Source organism: Euphorbia lathyris, chromosome 3 (assembly GCF_963576675.1).
Source record: "Euphorbia lathyris chromosome 3, ddEupLath1.1, whole genome shotgun sequence".
In the NCBI taxonomy this organism is placed as follows: domain Eukaryota; kingdom Viridiplantae; phylum Streptophyta; class Magnoliopsida; order Malpighiales; family Euphorbiaceae; genus Euphorbia; species Euphorbia lathyris.
In genome coordinates this window covers 88,102,320-88,121,141 of record NC_088912.1, presented here as the reverse complement: position 1 = coordinate 88,121,141, position 18,822 = coordinate 88,102,320, and the positions used below count along the sequence as shown (strand labels likewise).

General features: G+C 35.6%; 1 protein-coding gene across 2 annotated transcripts; it reads left to right on the top strand.

Moving 5' to 3' along the window:
- Positions 1-15,389: 15,389 nt before the first annotated feature.
- Positions 15,390-18,735, top strand: LOC136223714 (zinc finger CCCH domain-containing protein 62-like). Of its 2 annotated transcripts, XM_066011851.1 has the most exons (9): positions 15,390-15,724; positions 15,809-15,918; positions 15,995-16,109; positions 16,203-16,264; positions 16,807-16,858; positions 16,951-17,062; positions 17,327-17,425; positions 17,523-17,590; positions 17,696-18,735. In XM_066011851.1, exons 1-9 carry the CDS (start codon positions 15,558-15,560, stop codon positions 18,150-18,152), a joined length of 1,242 nt encoding a protein of 413 aa, XP_065867923.1. In that variant the 5' UTR covers positions 15,390-15,557; the 3' UTR covers positions 18,153-18,735. The 2 variants fall into 2 exon arrangements, with proteins under 2 accessions (XP_065867923.1, XP_065867924.1); XM_066011852.1 differs by lacking the exons at positions 15,995-16,109; positions 16,203-16,264.
- The last annotated feature ends 87 nt before the right edge of the window (positions 18,736-18,822 follow it).

The window sequence follows — 18,822 nt, the reverse complement described above, 5'->3', positions numbered from 1 at the left end:
ATGAATTGTTCTTTATATCATTTGTTTTAATGAGATATATGTTTTATAACTATATAAAGGCAATCCCTTTTAAGCACTAAATAAAGTCTAATAAAAGGAAATCCGTAAGTTTGTTTAAAGTGATTATAAAGTGTTCATACAAGCATGAAGTGAGACAAAACTTTATAATAAACTAATAAACTTAAAACCACCCCAAGTCAAGTGATATGTTTAGGATTGATATATCACAGTTGAGACTTGTATGTAACAATGTCTTTTGTCCGACAGAAAGCTGATCTCACAAGCTTCATATATATAGATATCTGGACAGTTACATAGATCCGGTGAAACGGTGTTCATTAGGATTGGGGATCCGACTTGAGATAACAGGATGGGTAGATTCATCCTTGTCAACTGTTCATCTCATTGGTATTACTAGGTATAACTAATCCTCAGACTCAAAAGAATGTTAATTGGTCATCCTGAATTACTGAATGTGAGACTTTGATCCTGCGGTCCCACGATCCTTAACAGAGATGACTCTGGGGTGTGAACTGCAAAGGTTGGGTGTCACAGGAAGTAATTTCAGGGTAGTTATACATTGGATTGAGCATTTATCACTCCCGATTAATGGGAGATACATCCAAGGATCGCTTGTGGAAGACTCGACTCTAAACCCTTGCAAGGTGATAGCTTAAGAGTAGAAATATAGATTTCACTTAACCTATCTTTTTGAGTTGACTCGGCCAAGAACAAGTAAAACGAACATCTCGCTATATGTGACTTGACATTACCCATAGTCATAAGATTCAGTTCAAGGATGTAGTTGATAAAGGATCGTATTATACCGTAACTAATACGAAAGGGTTAACGACAGAATCAACCTGTCTTCTTAACGGACTCTGGGGGAATGATTACAGACTTTCCTATAACATACTCAGTACATCATTCCGTTATGCAAGGATTAAATATAATTCTTGAAGAAATTAATTTAATAGTTGCATACGGCCAGAAGTAGTAAGGACCTAATGGATCACACATAAGACTTGGAACCAAAAGAGAGATGGATATGATTAATAGATGGAAGCCCAATTGAGCCCAGTAAGGCCCAAATATATGGAGGGGGCCGAAATTTATATATAGAAATAAGGAATTAATTTTATTCCATTAATCCTAATTTGATTAGGATTATGAATTAAATTAATTAAGAGATAATTAAATTAGGAGTTTTAATTAGATTAATATACTCCTATTATTATCCAATTAGGTTATTTATTATTATCCTAAATATATTAGATATATAGTGAGATAATAATTAGGAATCTTATTCCGAATTGGATTCCTATTAAGTAACCTATTCCTATCTAACTAGGGTTTAGATACAAGCAACTATATATACCCCCTCCCTATAGGAATTTCGACTAAGCCTATCCCTCCCCCATATAGTGATTTTCGAAATTGCTAATTAGAGAGAGAAAAAGAATTCCCATCCCCTAGTTCGTGGACAAGAATTCATACGGCATTCCATCGATTGATTAATCTTATTCATCCCTCTTTCTCCTTGATCTTGTGTTGGTTAATTAGAGGCAATCTAATTTGGTTGCATCTCATAAGGGTTGATTTTATCTTAACCTCACCGTAATCTACTTTGCGGTTGGAACCTCGGAGAAGAATTGTGGGCGCTTCTTTAACAACGGTAGATTGTTCATCGAAAGGTATTCATTCTTATCCCTCTTTATATGAAATAACGATTAACGGATCCTATGGTTAAAAGGAAATAGGCTAAAATTTTTATATTTCCGCTGCTATACCTTAGCCCTAATTTCCTTCAGTGGTATCAGAGCCAGGTTAAATCCGTTATTTCATATATGAAAATATAGAAGTTTTCAATAGGATTGAATAAATATTTATGGTTAGAATTAATTGACAAATAGTTTTGATTAACTAATTCTAAAGATAAATAAAGTTTTGATTAATTGTTAATTAAAACTGATTATGCTTATGTTCCTAATTATTTTGGTTGATAATCATTATAACAAAATATATTAGTTTTATAGTTAGGTTGATAAAATTAGTTTTATTAATTCTAAATGATAAAACGGAAATCTATTGTAGTTTTTCCTATTTCTGAAAATCGTTTTAAAATTGTTTTAGAACTGATATATATACATATATATATATATATATATATTTAATAAAAAAAATAAAAAAAAATTTATATATAACGACAGCAGCCGACTCGCGCCTCGCGGCGCGACTGGCCGCTGTCGTGCGGCTGCTGCCTCGCGGCAGCAGCCGCGTGCGGTGCAGGGGTGCCGCTGCCGCAAGGCAGCAGCGTCCCGCGTGCCCTATGGGCTGCTGCCAATCGGCAGCAGCCCGCTCTTGGGCCCGGCCCGATACCCACTTGATTTTAAATGGTTTAAAATCGTTTTGTATTAAATGTATATATATATGTTTCAGAAATTAATAGTTTTCTGTTTTGATTATCGAATGAAAAATTCGTTTAAATGTTTGTTTTTACCAATATGTAAATCAAAGTGTTAAATGAATTGAAATCAAAATAGTTGGGACGTGCATAATCAACGTTTTATATGGTTATATTAATCTAAGGATTAATATAAAGATACAAAACGATTAGAAGTAAAATTGGATGAAAGTTAATTTGACAAGTTAATGTGATTAACCTAAATATTACATAAGCCGGTTATGTAATCAACCAATTAAATTTATTTAATTGAGTCTATGCATGTTTGGAGTTATGGACATATTTGGACCCTCTTTTAGTCTTTTGGTATTTTTGAAATAGGGCCTGCGCGTCCTACCTTTCTACTATCTATAATAATTTCTCCTCTCATCTGATTCCCTTCAATTCAATTGAAGTTTTCTTATAGTAGTATAGAAATTAATATGTAATTTCAAGGCGCCATGGAGAAGACGGAGGACCTAAAGAGAAATATGTAATAGTTAGTATTTCCTTAGGTTTGGCCTTTTATTCCGTCTCTGGCTCGACGGAATAATTTAGATGATATGTCCATAACGCCAATGTATGTGAATGTATGTATGTCTGATGTATGCTAAAGCAAATCAAGACTAAGTTAGATTATGAGACTTAAATAAAATCCCTCGTTAAAAAGTTAAGTAAATAAGCAAGTTATTAAAATCGGTTGCCCCTCCCTAATATTATAATTCAGCCGGCAATACTGGGGGCCTTTGGTTTGTTGAGCAAACTCAAGCTCGGGGTCTTATGGTAACACCTGAATTATCGAAAGTTATTCTTTCATGAATATGGGGTAATACTTAAATTAGATTATGATAATTGGATGAGCAAACTCATGTTGTCATAAACTAATGGGCAATATGGTTGGGATTAATATGAGTAACATATTAGTTACTAATGTGGTTAGTAACCCAATAACCTAGGAGTCACATTCAAGATGTGATTGATTACATGAATCTACCTAACAAATGGGAAGGCGAAATCTCAGGAGTTAGGATCCTAGCTCACTAAAGGATTTGTGAAATTCTTCGAATTAATATGGAGGGTTATTAATTTGGCAAAATAGTGGGAGCAATCTGAAATAAATTAAAAGGCCTATAATTTTAGATTGTTATACTTTAAAGCAAATTAATGACATACGTTTACTCTTTCTCACTCTCAGGTTTTGTTTAAAAACACACTCTTAAAATCATGACTAACACCGATCTGCATTACATCCTTACCGATAACAAATTGAATGGTTCAAACTTCACCGACTGGTTTCGTAACCTCAAAATTGTTTTGAAGTTCGAAAGGAAAGGGTATGTACTTGATATACCGATACCCCCTTACCCAATGGATGATGCTCCCTACCAAGAGGTTTATGCTTACTTGAAGCATAAAGCTGATGATGATCAAGTAGGGGACATCATACTTGCATCATTGACACCGGAAGTTAAAAGGCAACTGCATTCAGATATGGATGCCTCTTCCATGGTCAAGCACCTTAAAGAGCTATTTGTGATAGAAACTCGGTGCGAGCGCTTCGAAATAACCAAAGAGTTATATAAAAGCAAGATGCAGGAGGGCACATCTGTGATGGTACATTGTGCCAAGATGATCAGCCTCATAACCAAATTTTCTAGTATTGGAGATGCGATGGACCATGAACTAAGTGAAAACTTACTTCTACAGTCCCTCCCTGAGAGCTACTCACAGTTCATCATGAACTATCAGATGAGTGGCTTGCAAACCTCTCTTGTAGAGCTTGCACATATGCTCGAGTCAATCTAGCCCATTATAAAAGAAAACGAGGAAATGTTGGCCCTTGCTATTGAAGGATCGAGAAAAAGGAAAGGGGTCGCTCCCGATCCAAACCATCCTGATAAATGTAATGGGGCTGTGCTCACCGAAACGAAGGGAAAGGAACCAAAGAAGCCCAAAGGAAAGTGTCACTATTGTGGTGATTTCGGGCATTGGAGGAGGAACTGTCTGGAGTACCTAACCTTCCATAAGAAGGCAAATAACGGTGCTTCAGCATCTGGTATGTTCTATATTGAAATAAATACTGTTTCATTGTCTGAATCTTGGGTACTTGATACCGGATGTGGATCTCATATTTGTACAAATATGCAGGAGCTAAAACAGACTAAGGAACTAAAGAAAGGAAGCATAAACTTACGAGTGGGAAATGGAGCAAGAGTTGTCGCCCTCGCAATTGGAGATTATGTTTTACTTTTGCCCTCTGGGCTTGTAATAGAATTAATGAATTGTTTATACGTTCCTGAGATGTCTCGTAACATTATTTCTATTAGTCGTCTCGTTGACGATGGTTTTCATATTTCAATAAAGAACAATAGTTGCAATTTTTATAAAGATTCGATCTTTTATTTTTCAGGAATATCACAAAATGGGATTTATGTGTTAGATGATAAAACTCCTGTTTTTGCAATTGATACCAAAAGACATAAGCTAGATAATTCAACTTACTTGTGGCATTGTCGTTTAGGCCATATAAACAAGAGACGCATGCTAAAGCTACATTCAGATGGGCTTATAGATCCAATCGATTCTGAATCATTGGAAACATGCGAATCATGTTTAAAAGGTAAAATGACAAAGACACCCTTTAGCAATAAAGGTGAGCGTGTATCAGACACTCTAGGACTCATTCATTCAGATGTATGTGGTCCTATGTCAGTCCAAGCAAGAAGAGGATTCAGATACTTCATAGATGATCATACTCGCTATGGTTATATCTACTTGATGAGGCACAAATCAGAAGCCTTTGAAAAGTTCAAATGCTTCAAGAATGAAGTGGAAAATAAATTAGGAAAGAAAATAAAAACACTTCGATCTGATCGAGGTGGCGAATATCTTTCTGATGATTTTCTGAATTATCTAACTGAATGTGGGATATGCTCACAATGGACACCTCCCTATACACCATAACACAATGGTGTATCCGAGAGGAGAAACCGTACCCTATTAGATATGGTACGATCTATGATGAGCATGGCCTTACTTCCAAAGACGTTCTGGGGCTATGCCTTAGAAACTGCCCTCTTCACCCTGAACCGAGTACCAACTAAATCCGCTGTTTCCACACCATATGAATTGTTCGTTGGTAAGAAACCTGTGTTCTCATTCATGAGAGTATGGGGTTGTTCAGCATATGTCAAATGTGTTGCGTCCGACAAATTAGATTCTAATCTGATAAATGTTTCTTCATTGGATATCCCAGGGAAACCATAGGGTATTACTTCTATCATCCAGATGATTAGAAAGTAATAGTATCCAAACACGCAACCTTCTTAGAGAAAGAGTTTCTCGAAGAAACACAAAAGGGAAGCGTGATTGAACTCGACGAAGTTCAAGAGGAAGAAACAACGACTGAAACAACAGAAGCGGTTGAGGTACCCGAAGAAGTCCCATTAGATGAGACTCCAGTGGCACCTATTCGTAGATCACGAAGAGTTTGTGAACTCCCAGTTAGATATGGTTTTCTAGTGTGAGATGATGACGAGGTTCCCGTGTTAGACGACGAACCCGAAAACTACGAAGAGGCTCTTACTAGTCCAGATTCTAAAGTATGGCTTGAGGCCATGGATTCTGAAATGGATTCCATGTATACTAACCAAGTTTGGACTTTGGTTGATCCACCCGAAGGGATAAAACCCATTGGGTGCAGGTGGATCTTCAAAAAGAAGACTGACATGGATGGAAAGGTTAGCACCTACAAGGCTAGGTTAGTAGCGAAGGGATATCGTCAGAAACAAGGTGTTGATTATGACGAAACCTTCTCTCCTGTTGCTATGTCCAAATCAATCAGAATCATGCTTGCAATTGCCGCTCATTTTGATTATGAGATTTGGCAAATGGATGTGAAAACAGCTTTCCTAAATGGAAATCTGCTTGAGGATGTATACATGATGCAGCCTGAAGGTTTCATATCAAAGGATGCAAATAAAGTTTGCAAACTTCAGAGATCCATTTATGGACTCAAGCAAGCATCTAGAAGCTGGAACAAGCGTTTTGACGAAACCATAAAACAATTTGGTTTCGAACAAAATTGCGAAGAAGCTTGCATTTACAAGAAAGCAAGTGGGAGCTCTATAGCATTTCTCATACTATATGTGGACGATATACTGTTAATGGGAAATGAAATTGCTCTATTACAATCGGTGAAAATATGGTTATCCGGTAACTTCTCAATGAAAGACCTTGGTGAAGCAGCCTATATACTTGGTATAAAGATCTACAGAGATAGATCGCGTAGACTGCTTGATCTTTCACAGGCTACATACATTGAAAAGGTGCTAAATCGGTTTAACATGCTTGAATCGAAACGAGGTAACTTACCCATGGTACATGGAGTAAAGTTAAACAATCATCAATGTCCTAAAACTAATGATGACAAACGACGCATGGCTGTAGTCCCGTACGCCAGCGCGATCGGTTCGATTATGTATGCTATGCTATGCACTAGACCTGACGTAGCGTTCGCGTTATCTGTAACGAGTCGTTACCAAGGGAATCCGGGAGACGAGCATTGGATTGCCGTCAAGAACATTCTTAAGTACTTGAGAAGGACTAAAGATATGTTCCTAGTGTACGGAGAAGGAGGTCTGAAAATACAAGGATTTTCAGACGCTAGTCATCTCACAGATGAGAATAATTTTAAATCCCAATCAGGATACCTGTTTATCCTAAATGGGGGCGCGGTCAGTTGGAAAAGTTCCAAGCAGGGAAGCGTAGCTTTCTCTATGACCGAGTCAGAGTACATCGCTGCTGCGGAAGCAGCAAAGGAAGCAGTTTGGATTAGAAAGTTCATTACAGAACTAGGAGTGGTGCCTGACATTGTCAATCCCATTACTCTGTACTGTGATAACAATGGAGCCATTGCGCAAGCAAAGGAACCACGGTCTCATAATGCATCCAAGCACTACCTAAAGCGATACCACATCATTAGAGAGATTGTGGCTAGAGGAGATGTGAGAATAGAAAGAGTACCTACAGAGGAAAACATTGCAGATCCGTTGACAAAGCCTTTAACCCAGAAAGTACATGATCGTCATTTAACTTCTACTAGGATAAGTTTTAGAAACAATTGGCTTTAGTCCAAGTGGGAGTATGTTGGGGTTTAGTGTCCTATAGTCAATTGTTGCGGGATACAAACTTATTGTAAATGAATTGTTCTTTATATCATTTGTTTTAATGAGATATATGTTTTATAACTATATAAAGGCAATCCCTTTTAAGCACTAAATAAAGTCTAATAAAAGGAAATCTGTAAGTTTGTTTAAAGTGATTATAAAGTGTTCATACAAGCATGAAGTGAGACAAAACTTTATAATAAACTAATAAACTTAAAACCACCCCATGTCAAGTGATATGTTTAGGATTGATATATCACAGTTGAGACTTGTATGTAACAATGTCTTCTGTCCGACAGAAAGCTGATCTCACAAGCTTCATATATATAGATATCTGGACAGTTACATAGATCCGGTGAAACGTTGTTCATTAGGATTGGGGATCCGACTTGAGATAACAGGATGGGTAGATTCATCCTTGTCAACTGTTCATCTCATTGGTATTACTAGGTATAACTAATCCTCAGACTCAAAAGAATGTTAATTGGTCATCCTGAATTACTGAATGTGAGACTTTGATCCTGCGGTCCCACGATCCTTAACAGAGATGACTCTGGGGTGTGAACTGCAAAGGTTGGGTGTCACAGGAAGTAATTTCAGGGTAGTTATACATTGGATTGAGCATTTATCACTCCCGATTAATGGGAGATACATCCAAAGATCGCTTGTGGAAGACTCGACTCTAAACCCTTGCAAGGTGATAGCTTAAGAGTAGAAATATAGATTTCACTTAACCTATCTTTTTGAGTTGACTCGGCCAAGAACAAGTAAAACGAACGTCTCGCTATATGTGACTTGACATTACCCATAGTCATAAGATTCAGTTCAAGGATGTAGTTGATAAAGGATCGTATTATACCGTAACTAATACGAAAGGGTTAACGACAGAATCAACCTGTCTTCTTAAAGGACTCTGGGGGAATGATTACAGACTTTCCTATAACATACTCAGTACATCATTCCGTTATGCAAGGATTAAATATAATTCTTGAAGAAATTAATTTAATAGTTGCATACGGCCAGAAGTAGTAAGGACCTAATGGATCACACATAAGACTTGGAACCAAAAGAGAGATGGATATGATTAATAGATGGAAGCCCAATTGAGCCCAGTAAGGCCCAAATATATGGAGGGGGCCGAAATTTATATATAGAAATAAGGAATTAATTTTATTCCATTAATCCTAATTTGATTAGGATTATGAATTAAATTAATTAAGAGATAATTAAATTAGGAGTTTTAATTAGATTAATATACTCCTATTATTATCCAATTAGGTTATTTATTATTATCCTAAATATATTAGATATATAGTGAGATAATAATTAGGAATCTTATTCCGAATTGGATTCCTATTAAGTAACCTATTCCTATCTAACTAGGGTTTAGATACAAGCAACTATATATACCCCCTCCCTATAGGAATTTCGACTAAGCCTATCCCTCCCCCATATAGTGATTTTCGAAATTGCTAATTAGAGAGAGAAAAAGAATTCCCATCCCCTAGTTCGTGGACAAGAATTCATACGGCATTCCATCGATTGATTAATCTTATTCATCCCTCTTTCTCCTTGATCTTGTGTTGGTTAATTAGAGGCAATCTAATTTGGTTGCATCTCATAAGGGTTGATTTTATCTTAACCTCACCGTAATCTACTTTGCGGTTGGAACCTCGGAGAAGAATTGTGGGCGCTTCTTTAACAACGGTAGATTGTTCATCGAAAGGTATTCCTTCTTATCCCTCTTTATATGAAATAACGATTAACGGATCCTATGGTTAAAAGGAAATAGGCTAAAAATTTTATATTTCCGCTGCTATACCTTAGCCCTAATTTCCTTCAATACTACCCCTGCATTATCATTCCCTTGTCAGATATTAAAGGATGCAGTGAAGGTATATACACCAGCAGTATTTAAATGGTTCCAAAATGAGTTATGTAAAGCTCATGATTGCACCTCTAAGTTGTTTAGCAACATTGGAACTATGCAGATATATAAAGTGACCGATCATGGAAAGTGTTTTCATCATATTGTCACATTTGATTCAATTGATAATACTGTCACATGTAGTTGCAATAAATTTGAATTTGCTGGAATTTTGTGTTCACATGCTTTGAAGGTTTTTTCAGCTAATGATGTGAAGACTATTCCTAACCAGTACATTTCAAAAAGATGGAGAAAAGATATTAGAGATCAAGGAACAAAGGTGTCTTATCCAAATGCAAATGATAACGATGATCGAAAGGGTAAAATTGTAACACCCTAGCCGTATATCACTTAGTTTTAACACGTGTCTAACATGAATGCACAAGATTGAGATGTTACAAAAATAGCAAGGCGTTATAGAGACTTAGCCCGATTACACACAGAACTAGCAACAATTGCTACTGAATCTGACGAGGCTTATGAAATTGCTTCAAATGCTCTTCACAAGACATTAGTTGATGTAAAGACATGTTTAAGGACCCGTCAAAATCCTCCTGAAGACATCTCAGTGATTAATAATACTACACATGAGGTTGTGACTGATGAGATTGATGATCACACAGTAAGAGGAATCAAGGTTAAAGAAAGAATTTTTCGCAAAGAGGATTCTATAAGACCAAAGAATGCATTGGAGAAACTTACTAGGAGCAAAAGATCAGAGAAAGATATTAAGGTGACATCTTAAAGTGATGATTCCATAAAGATTTCTGCTTCACAAAATCCAATTAATGAACAGGTACACCATTTTTTAGGTCCGAAGCTTTTTTATTTATATTTTGTTAACTTGCTTAATTAAAGTGTTTCGGTTTTATGTTCTTCTTTTCTTGTTATAGCTAACTTCCTTAATTATTTTTGTTTTGCTACACCATTTCAACAGATACCTCGATATACCTTGCAGAATGGAATTCAAATGCCAAATGATTTACCTTTGCACCCGCAATTCAATTCTGTTGTTTTCTCTCCACATTCGCAATTTACATCACCTATTTTGCACCCAAACATGCAGTTCGCTTCACCTTATCAACAGTTTCAAGTTCTCTCAAGGAATTTGAATTCATGCACAATTTCTACTGAGGAACATGATTTGATGAACAGAACGCAAGATGAATTGTGAGGAAGAGATACTCGAGAGGACACCTATTTAAACTTTCCTATGAATGTTTGCATTTTTTAACAATGAGCGTTGAAGTATGCTAGAGTTCTTGCATTTTTAAGATTGTTTTTTTTTTTGAAAGGACATTCTTAAGAAAGTTTTAAGACCTTAATCCTTTATATTAAGTATGCTTTTCCTCTTTACCTTTTTATCTGTTAGATTAAGTTCCAAAGTGAAGTTTGACTTATACTGCATGCTTAAACTAAATAATAATTTTAATCAGCTAAAATGCTTGATGAAATCTATCCCGATAAAGTTTTCTGCTAAGCCTCCTGAAAAGACATGTAAGTGGTTATGTGAGAGGTCAAGATTCTCAAACTCTAAAAGTTTTCCAATCTCTACTGGGATAGAATTCTTTAACTGGTTGTACTGCAATAGCCTGCAAGTGTAGTGTGCAAATTGATCAATTTTTACAATATAAAGCATGAGAAGTTCAATTAATTACACAGCCACTAAAATGGGAACAAAACAAACAAAATGATTCAATTTATCAGATATGACTAATTTATTCAAACTTTTCTAAATGAACTCATTCAATGAAGTTCCTAAGTCTAACCACCATCATAAGAATTTTAACACAAATTAATAAATAAAAAATCAGCAACAAGTAAAAAGGAATGAACTAGGTGCAGCAATATTTGCAGTCTTAGTGCCACTTGCAGCAAGCATGGCTTACCCATCTTCAATGAATACCATTCCACATGGATATGCTCCTTGGGATGATGCTTCAATGTTAATTAATACTGCAACAAGCCAAATCATGCAGTCACAAGATGAATTTACTGATATTAGTTAGTTGTAAAACGTGACTGACTGAACTATAGAATGTAAAAAGCAACTGAAATATTAAGTCAGAAGTGATCATTTTCTTGTTCTTCAGTACATCTTCCTCTCAGCAAGTTCAGTAAACAAAATAATTTACAACTGATAACGTATCGTATCGGGTGTAATTTACAGCAAAACTAACATATCAGCCAACAAGGAAAGACATAGCTGGCAACAACTCTAAGAAATTAGTAACCGGGCTTCGGATACTAGGCTAGCTGTAGAGAAAGAATAGTAGTTTTAGTTATTTTGATAAATCTGGAGCAATCAACATTAAATGGTGAGGACATAAAGTATTCTGATTATCTACTAGTCATATATGATATATATCAGATACGCGCTCGTTAGCTCAACATGTTGTCACGACATATAGTTACACATAATATATACTTAATTTCAACAATAACAAATATTATATGGGATATAAATAAAGTAATCCCCTGAATATGGAGATTATAGATCATCCTTGCATAACCAAAAATTCCTCTTGCATAACCAAAGAAATCTGTTCATCCCACCACTGTAACGAGTAACTGATAAGATTATAGATCCAGCAAAAATAGCACCAACCTGACTAGAATCATTTAACTCTTCTCAGTTACAATTAGGAATCCACCAACCTAACATTTGGATCTATAGGCCAGGGCAAGCTTTGACCTTGAGGTAATGCATACGAATACTGATAGTATGAGAATATTTGTCCACATATAGGATGAGCAAGATGAACATATAATAAATCAAACATCACACTATTTCTGGTCTGCTCTTCCATGTGATCAAAAAAGTCATTTCTATTTTGACTAAAAAAGCCATCCTATGCAATTTTATAAGGCATATTTTAGTTGCATTAAAAGTTAGTCATTTTTCTATTTTGAATATATATTTAAGCCATATATTTCCATACTTAATTCTGAAGCATTTGAATTTCAATTTCAATTTATACCTTTACTTAATTTCTTCTTTTCTTAACACTATTTGACTTTTAATTTTCAATTATGATCACATAGAATGGAGAGGCTTATATATCAAGTAATATATAACAATTGCATTTCTCATAAATGTTGTTATTATTATTATCAAATATGATAAATAATAGTGCAATTTCTGATCTGCTCTAAATAAAATTCAGCACTGTTAAAAAAACCAGATCTTCCTCCATCTCTAATCAAGCATCACACACTCGTCCAATCTTCCTATGAGAATTTAAGTACCTTGCTAACAAATTCTCATCATTAACTTTTATTCAATATGATAAATCGGGCTAGTTTTGGTGTTCATCTGTATAAACCAGATCGATCAGTACACCCGTAAGAGCATAGTTTCATTTAATTGATGATCTTAATCTCAATTTTATTCGCTTCTAGAATCAGTTCATATAAATTCTCTTTTTACTATTAGTTAAAACAAGGATTCTAAAATAATTAATTAGAATTGTAAAGTAAAAACAGCTCAGGCTACAAAAAATTAAACTTAAACACAGCTAACAAAAATTATATGAATTCAAGATGGCAGAATAGAAGATCATATTATAAAGATAAAAATTGTGTCTATTTTTTTACCAAATGTGTTGATTACTGAAGAATGAAAGTGACACAAGCCAGATCCAATTACCAATTGCATTATCTTGTTCTTAGAAAGCTTTTGATTTCTGGCCTAACCTCCCTTATCTGCAAATTCATAAATGCCAATTCAGCTGCCACCCACAACTACATCAACAATATCAAAAGTAAATAAAGTTATTTCAATTACCGGTTGCCCGGGAAATGAAGTTTCAGTATGTCGCCACATAATATCTCCACCATACTTTTCAAAAACACAAAAAGGATTAGGCATCAACACAGGCATCCCATTTTCTGCAGCAAGATAAGCGTCCAGGAATACAGCATTTTCTGGGCAGTCCCTATTTGGTTCCAATGCCCGCACATACCATACCCAAATTCACCGGCATCAGAAAAAGCCCTATAGTACCAATCGTTGCTCAAGTCCATGTACGACACGAACATTTCCAATACGAATCCTCTGTATAAAACTTGACGATATCTTTGCTTTTGGGTCAGTGATTGTTGGAGAAACGGCTAATTTTTGTTGCTGAAGGAGGCTGACCAGATGGAAGATACATGAATCATTGCCAAAAATGGAATAAAATAGAGGTGGATAGCAAACAAAGACATAAGAGAAATGGAAGAGAAAGCTAATGGTAAAAAAAGAATCGTTGTTTAACCAGAAAACAATAATCGAAGAAGAAGAATCGGTTAACCAGAAAACGATAATTGGAAGAAGAAGATTTGTTTAACCAGAAGAGTTATTTAGAGGTTAACTAAAGTTAGGAGAGTTTAAATCAATTAAAATTAATTAGAATTAAATGGACACTTGTAAAAAAAATGAATGGGGTACAGAGAAAGAGACAGATAAAAGGAGACAGCAGATTTTTTTCCGACCTATACCATAATATTACATATTATACGGGGAATTTTGGAACTTATATGATGGCATATCCCCTGCATACTAATGGAATATAGAGTTGAAAAGCATCTAGAGTTGGAATATATCAAGTTTCATGTTCAATTTTTTTTTTTGGTCTAGTCCCGGTTAAAAGTGCATCGATAGGGGTAAAAAAAATATACATAAACCTCGTTTGTTTCAGTCGCTCCTGTTTGTTGTTTGTTGTTGCTGTTAGCTGTTTGCTGTTACGGATAGACAACAGATATTAATTGAATTTTTTGTATAAATAGCAGTTGTTTCGAATTTTTACCAAACGCTTCTCTTGTTTAGACTTGAAAGGCAAAAAGCAGTTTCAAAAAATGGAAACAAACGGGCACATAGTCTCGAAAATAATATATTTTGGTTCAGGTTGGAAATAAATAAATAAATTTAGGGTGTTGTTATACCCAGCCACTAATTCCCACCCCTAGCCCTGTGGAAGGACGAAAATGTCCTTTCGGGGGTTGGGGAGGGAAAGGCTATTTTTTTTGCCTCCCCGACATGTGGACGTATAACAACGTCGTTTTGAGTTTAGGGTAAATTAAAAAAAAAAAGCCCAGCCCAGCTAAATAGGTTGGGTTGGACTTAATTAAAAGAAATTTACATAGAATTACAAGTTTTAAAAAGTATTTAGAATTCGTCTACAAAAATATTTAGAATTAAATCAGTCTTATTTTTAAATATAATCAATTGGACTAATCCTCCTTTCATTTTGTCAAATTGAGTGCCCACGTTTATATATAAAATTCATACTTACTTTTTTTTAAAATTTCATTCTTTATTTATATGAATTAGAAAATCAGTAACTGTTTTCTAAAAAAAAATAAAAAATCAATAACCGTTACTTTTGATGTTTTTGATATATTGATTAAATACTAATATTATTAGTATACATAACTTCTATGTAAAGAATCTCTTAATTAACCTATCTCCTTCTGCACTCTGTCGAGAAGGAGATGAACAGACAGGAGGGTTAATTTCTGGAAACCAGAAATTATCCCCACGCAGTTCCGGTGCCGAGGGCTGCGTCCGTCTCTGGATGTGGTTGCTGTAACGCGTGAATCCTTGACGAGGTTATTGAGACTTTCTGAACCAAGACCTTCAAGATGGATCGTATTGAGTAGCTTTGTTGTGCTGACTCCACGTGTCCTCTTTCCCACCCGATGGTCCGTGCTTCGTAAATGCCAGGTGGGCGAGTTTATATTCAACTTATATCAATAACAATAATTTTAAATATTTGTATCATTTTTGGATTAAACTCAAACCCAATCTAAAAAATTTAATATCAATCAAAAAAAAAATCACACGTTACTGTTTGGCTATAGTATAGTTTTGACGGCTCTACTGTTCAATATAGAGTTTCCCTTGTCGAGGGCTCTTGTCAACGGCTACATTTTTTTAAAAATTTCTTTCTAGACATATAACTGATCCGCCTTCGAAAGCTTGTTAATTGTTCAAGGCTTCAAGCGATCTCATAAAATTGGAAGCGACGACACATCCATGGAAGTTCGCAATCAACAAAACCCCAATTATCACGAAGAAGATGATGATTACAGTGCAGTATTCGATTCTGATAGTGATTCGGATATGGACTCAAGTTATTGCACTGTTGAAAACACTCGAGGCCAGCTCTCAAATCTCTCTATTAAGAAAAAATCATTATCACGGTTAGTCTTAAGAACAGCAAAAAAAAAACTCTTTTTATTAGATTTTGTTGTCGATGATTAATGGGTTATGTTTATTTTATGCAGAATTTACAAAGAATTGGATGAGGGTTTCGAGAGAGACCTAGAAAAGGTGGAGATGAATGTTGAAAAAGTGGATGAAAAAAGTGTTGTAGAAGTTCAGAAGATCATAGAAGGTAAGTAAAATCAAACACATCAGATAATTGTAGCTTGAATTGAATGAGAAAATATGTGATTGAAATGTGGTGACAGCTGGTGAGGTAGAGAAGCTAAAGGTGGATCAATGCAAGGTGTATTTAAGGAAAAATGAATTGAGATTGACTGGAAATAAAGAAACACTCATCCTGCGCATAAAGGAACATCAAGAGTAACTTTTTTCAATGATTATGGTGATACAATTTTATTTTTTAAATCATATCTCTATTAATTAGATATCTACATTTCCCTTTCTGCTATTTAGGATTTTGAATGGTGGAGGGGAGAAAACGTATCCTGTATCTAGCTTCGTTTTGAATTGTAAAGGTAAATTGTTTTCAGTAGCTGTAAATTCAATTCTGATGTCATACCTATGAACAGCTCATTTTGTAGATTAAATATTCGAAGGTATCGTTGTTGGTTGATATATTTGTGGTCTATGTTGCAGGGACTCCTCTTTAGTAGCATTTCTTTTTCGTTTCTATGTTACGAAGGCCTTGTTTTAGAAATAATGTTTCCCGATGTCTGTTTCTGTGTCTGTGCAACATAGCATGTGGTGGATTAGAGGGCATATTCATTATAATTGCCTTACTAGGAGATATGTGATCTCATGACGGTTTATGATCCTTGATTAATGAATTTGCTAATGTTTGAAGAAATTACTAGATAATATATAAAGAAAGATGGAAAATCTTAGTACAGAACACCCCCCTAGGTTCATATGGGATAATTTTTCATTCATTTGATATGATTATGTTACAAAAACGCAGTAATGTTTCAGTTTCTGCATTCAATTTTCAGCACTATTGCTATATCTTCAATATCTCTTGATGCTAATCCACAGGAAATTATGAATTTTCGTTTTTCAGGCGATGCATGTAAAGGCGATGTTGTCATGTTCGAACAGAATGTTTACGAAATGTAAGTCAGTATGTCTTCATTCACCGTTGATCATGCTGTGATTTTGTTGATTCAGCTGCCATCTTGTTGCTGATTGGTTCCGGTTTTTGCAGGTTTAGCATAGCATCACGTAGTGCCAGCGGTCCTCCTTGTGGCACAAGGATTGTTGTCGGTCGAATTGTGAAGGAAAGCTATGGAGCTGCCAAACAACAACATACTTTTACAGTGAGTCTATGTATTTCAGTTATCATAGAGACTGTTATGAAACCATTTGAACTAAAAGCTCGAGTTGATAGTTAAAGGTCACTTCATATTAACATCTGACAGAGAAACATGAATGAAATATGTTGTTTTCTCTTGTTTCTTCATAATGTTACACAGTTATGCTATTAAAATCAGAACTTGAAATTTTCTTTTTATGATGTTTTCATTGCTTCTTGTTGTGAAATGATAATCATTAGAAAATGCTTAACTTTTGGCTTATGACAGATAGAGGTCCTTTGGAGTAAGGGGGAGAAACCACTCCCTCCACTTCATCCTCTGCTAATAAAGGGTCGGAATCTCTACCGATTGAAGACTTTGAGACAGGTTCCTAACGAGTAGAAGATATTCTTTTCCTTTGCATCTATGTTTTCATCTAATTCATTCAGTAACGCCTTAAATTACTAATACATAACTCATTCAGAAATGGGAAGATGAAGGCCAGAGACAGAAAGTTTTGTTGGACAAGCACGCGAGGGGTTCGCTAGCTAGGTGCGCTAGAGATGCCCGAATCCAGGAAAACAAGTAACTTTTGTATATTGTTTAGTTCCATATAGCTTGTATTGTCTAATGGTTGAAGTTCTCTATCTATCTCAGGGGCTTGAAGACGGAGAGAAACAGGAGCCAAACTCAGCTAAAATCAACCTTAAAATCAAAGCAAGGCATTCAAACCCAGCAGCAGTTATGTTCTTCGCGAAAAGCAGCTACAGAACCTCAAGTGTCAGGTTCATTGATGCAGAATTCCGGTCCATATATTAACTTAGGAAAGCAAACAATTGAAGCTCCACAAGCAGCAAAGGTCAATAGCAACCCCGGGACAACTGGGGAAAAAGGGTTCTCTCAAAGGTATCATAGACAACCGTTGACAAGCATACCTTTCCCCAGCACAATTGGGGAAAACGGGTTCGAAGAAAGGTATCGTGGACAGCGATTGACAAGCATGAATAATTGCCATCCTCTAAATAAACAACAGCTGCAATGCAGATTTTATGCTAAAGGCAGGTGCTTTTATGGAGACAAATGCAAATTTTTGCATGATCAAGGAAAGAATTAATGTTGCAGCCAATTGAGAACTTGTTTCAGTGCAGGTATGGAAGAGGCCAGTACTAAGATTGGATTGAATTTTGGGGCTTTGTCACTTTAGATTTATACTCATTAATAAGGCTTTGCTTATTATTAATCATGTTAATGTTTTTGGTGTCTAAAGTTTTGATCCTTCAGCACTGTATAATATAGAGCAAGCTAGAAAGTGATAGAGACTGCCAGGAAAAGGTCAGGGTAAAAGTTTCACATCCTGTAAATGAAGAATTGAATTTGCTGCCTGGGGCTAATAAGGATTCGTTTGGGGGTAAGGCTATGTGATCAGGGTGAAATTCTGCCGTTGCGTTCACATGGACCCTGATGACCATGGAAATTTGGTCATTCACGGAAGATCTAGGCGGATTAAAATTCTAAGGTGGAGACACAAAATATCCTAAGACTTATATTTAATCCGCTTAGATCTAACGGTGAATGACCAAATTTCCGTGGTCATCAGGATCCATGTGAACGCAACTGGAATTTCTGATGTGCTTCCGATCTATGTATACTAATAAGTAATGAATGTTACTTTGTACCCACGTATGACAGATATAAGAAATAGAGGGAGTACTTATGATATTTTCCTAAAGGCAAAAAGCATCTATAAAATGCTGATCATTTGTTTTTTTTGTCCAGTAAACTAG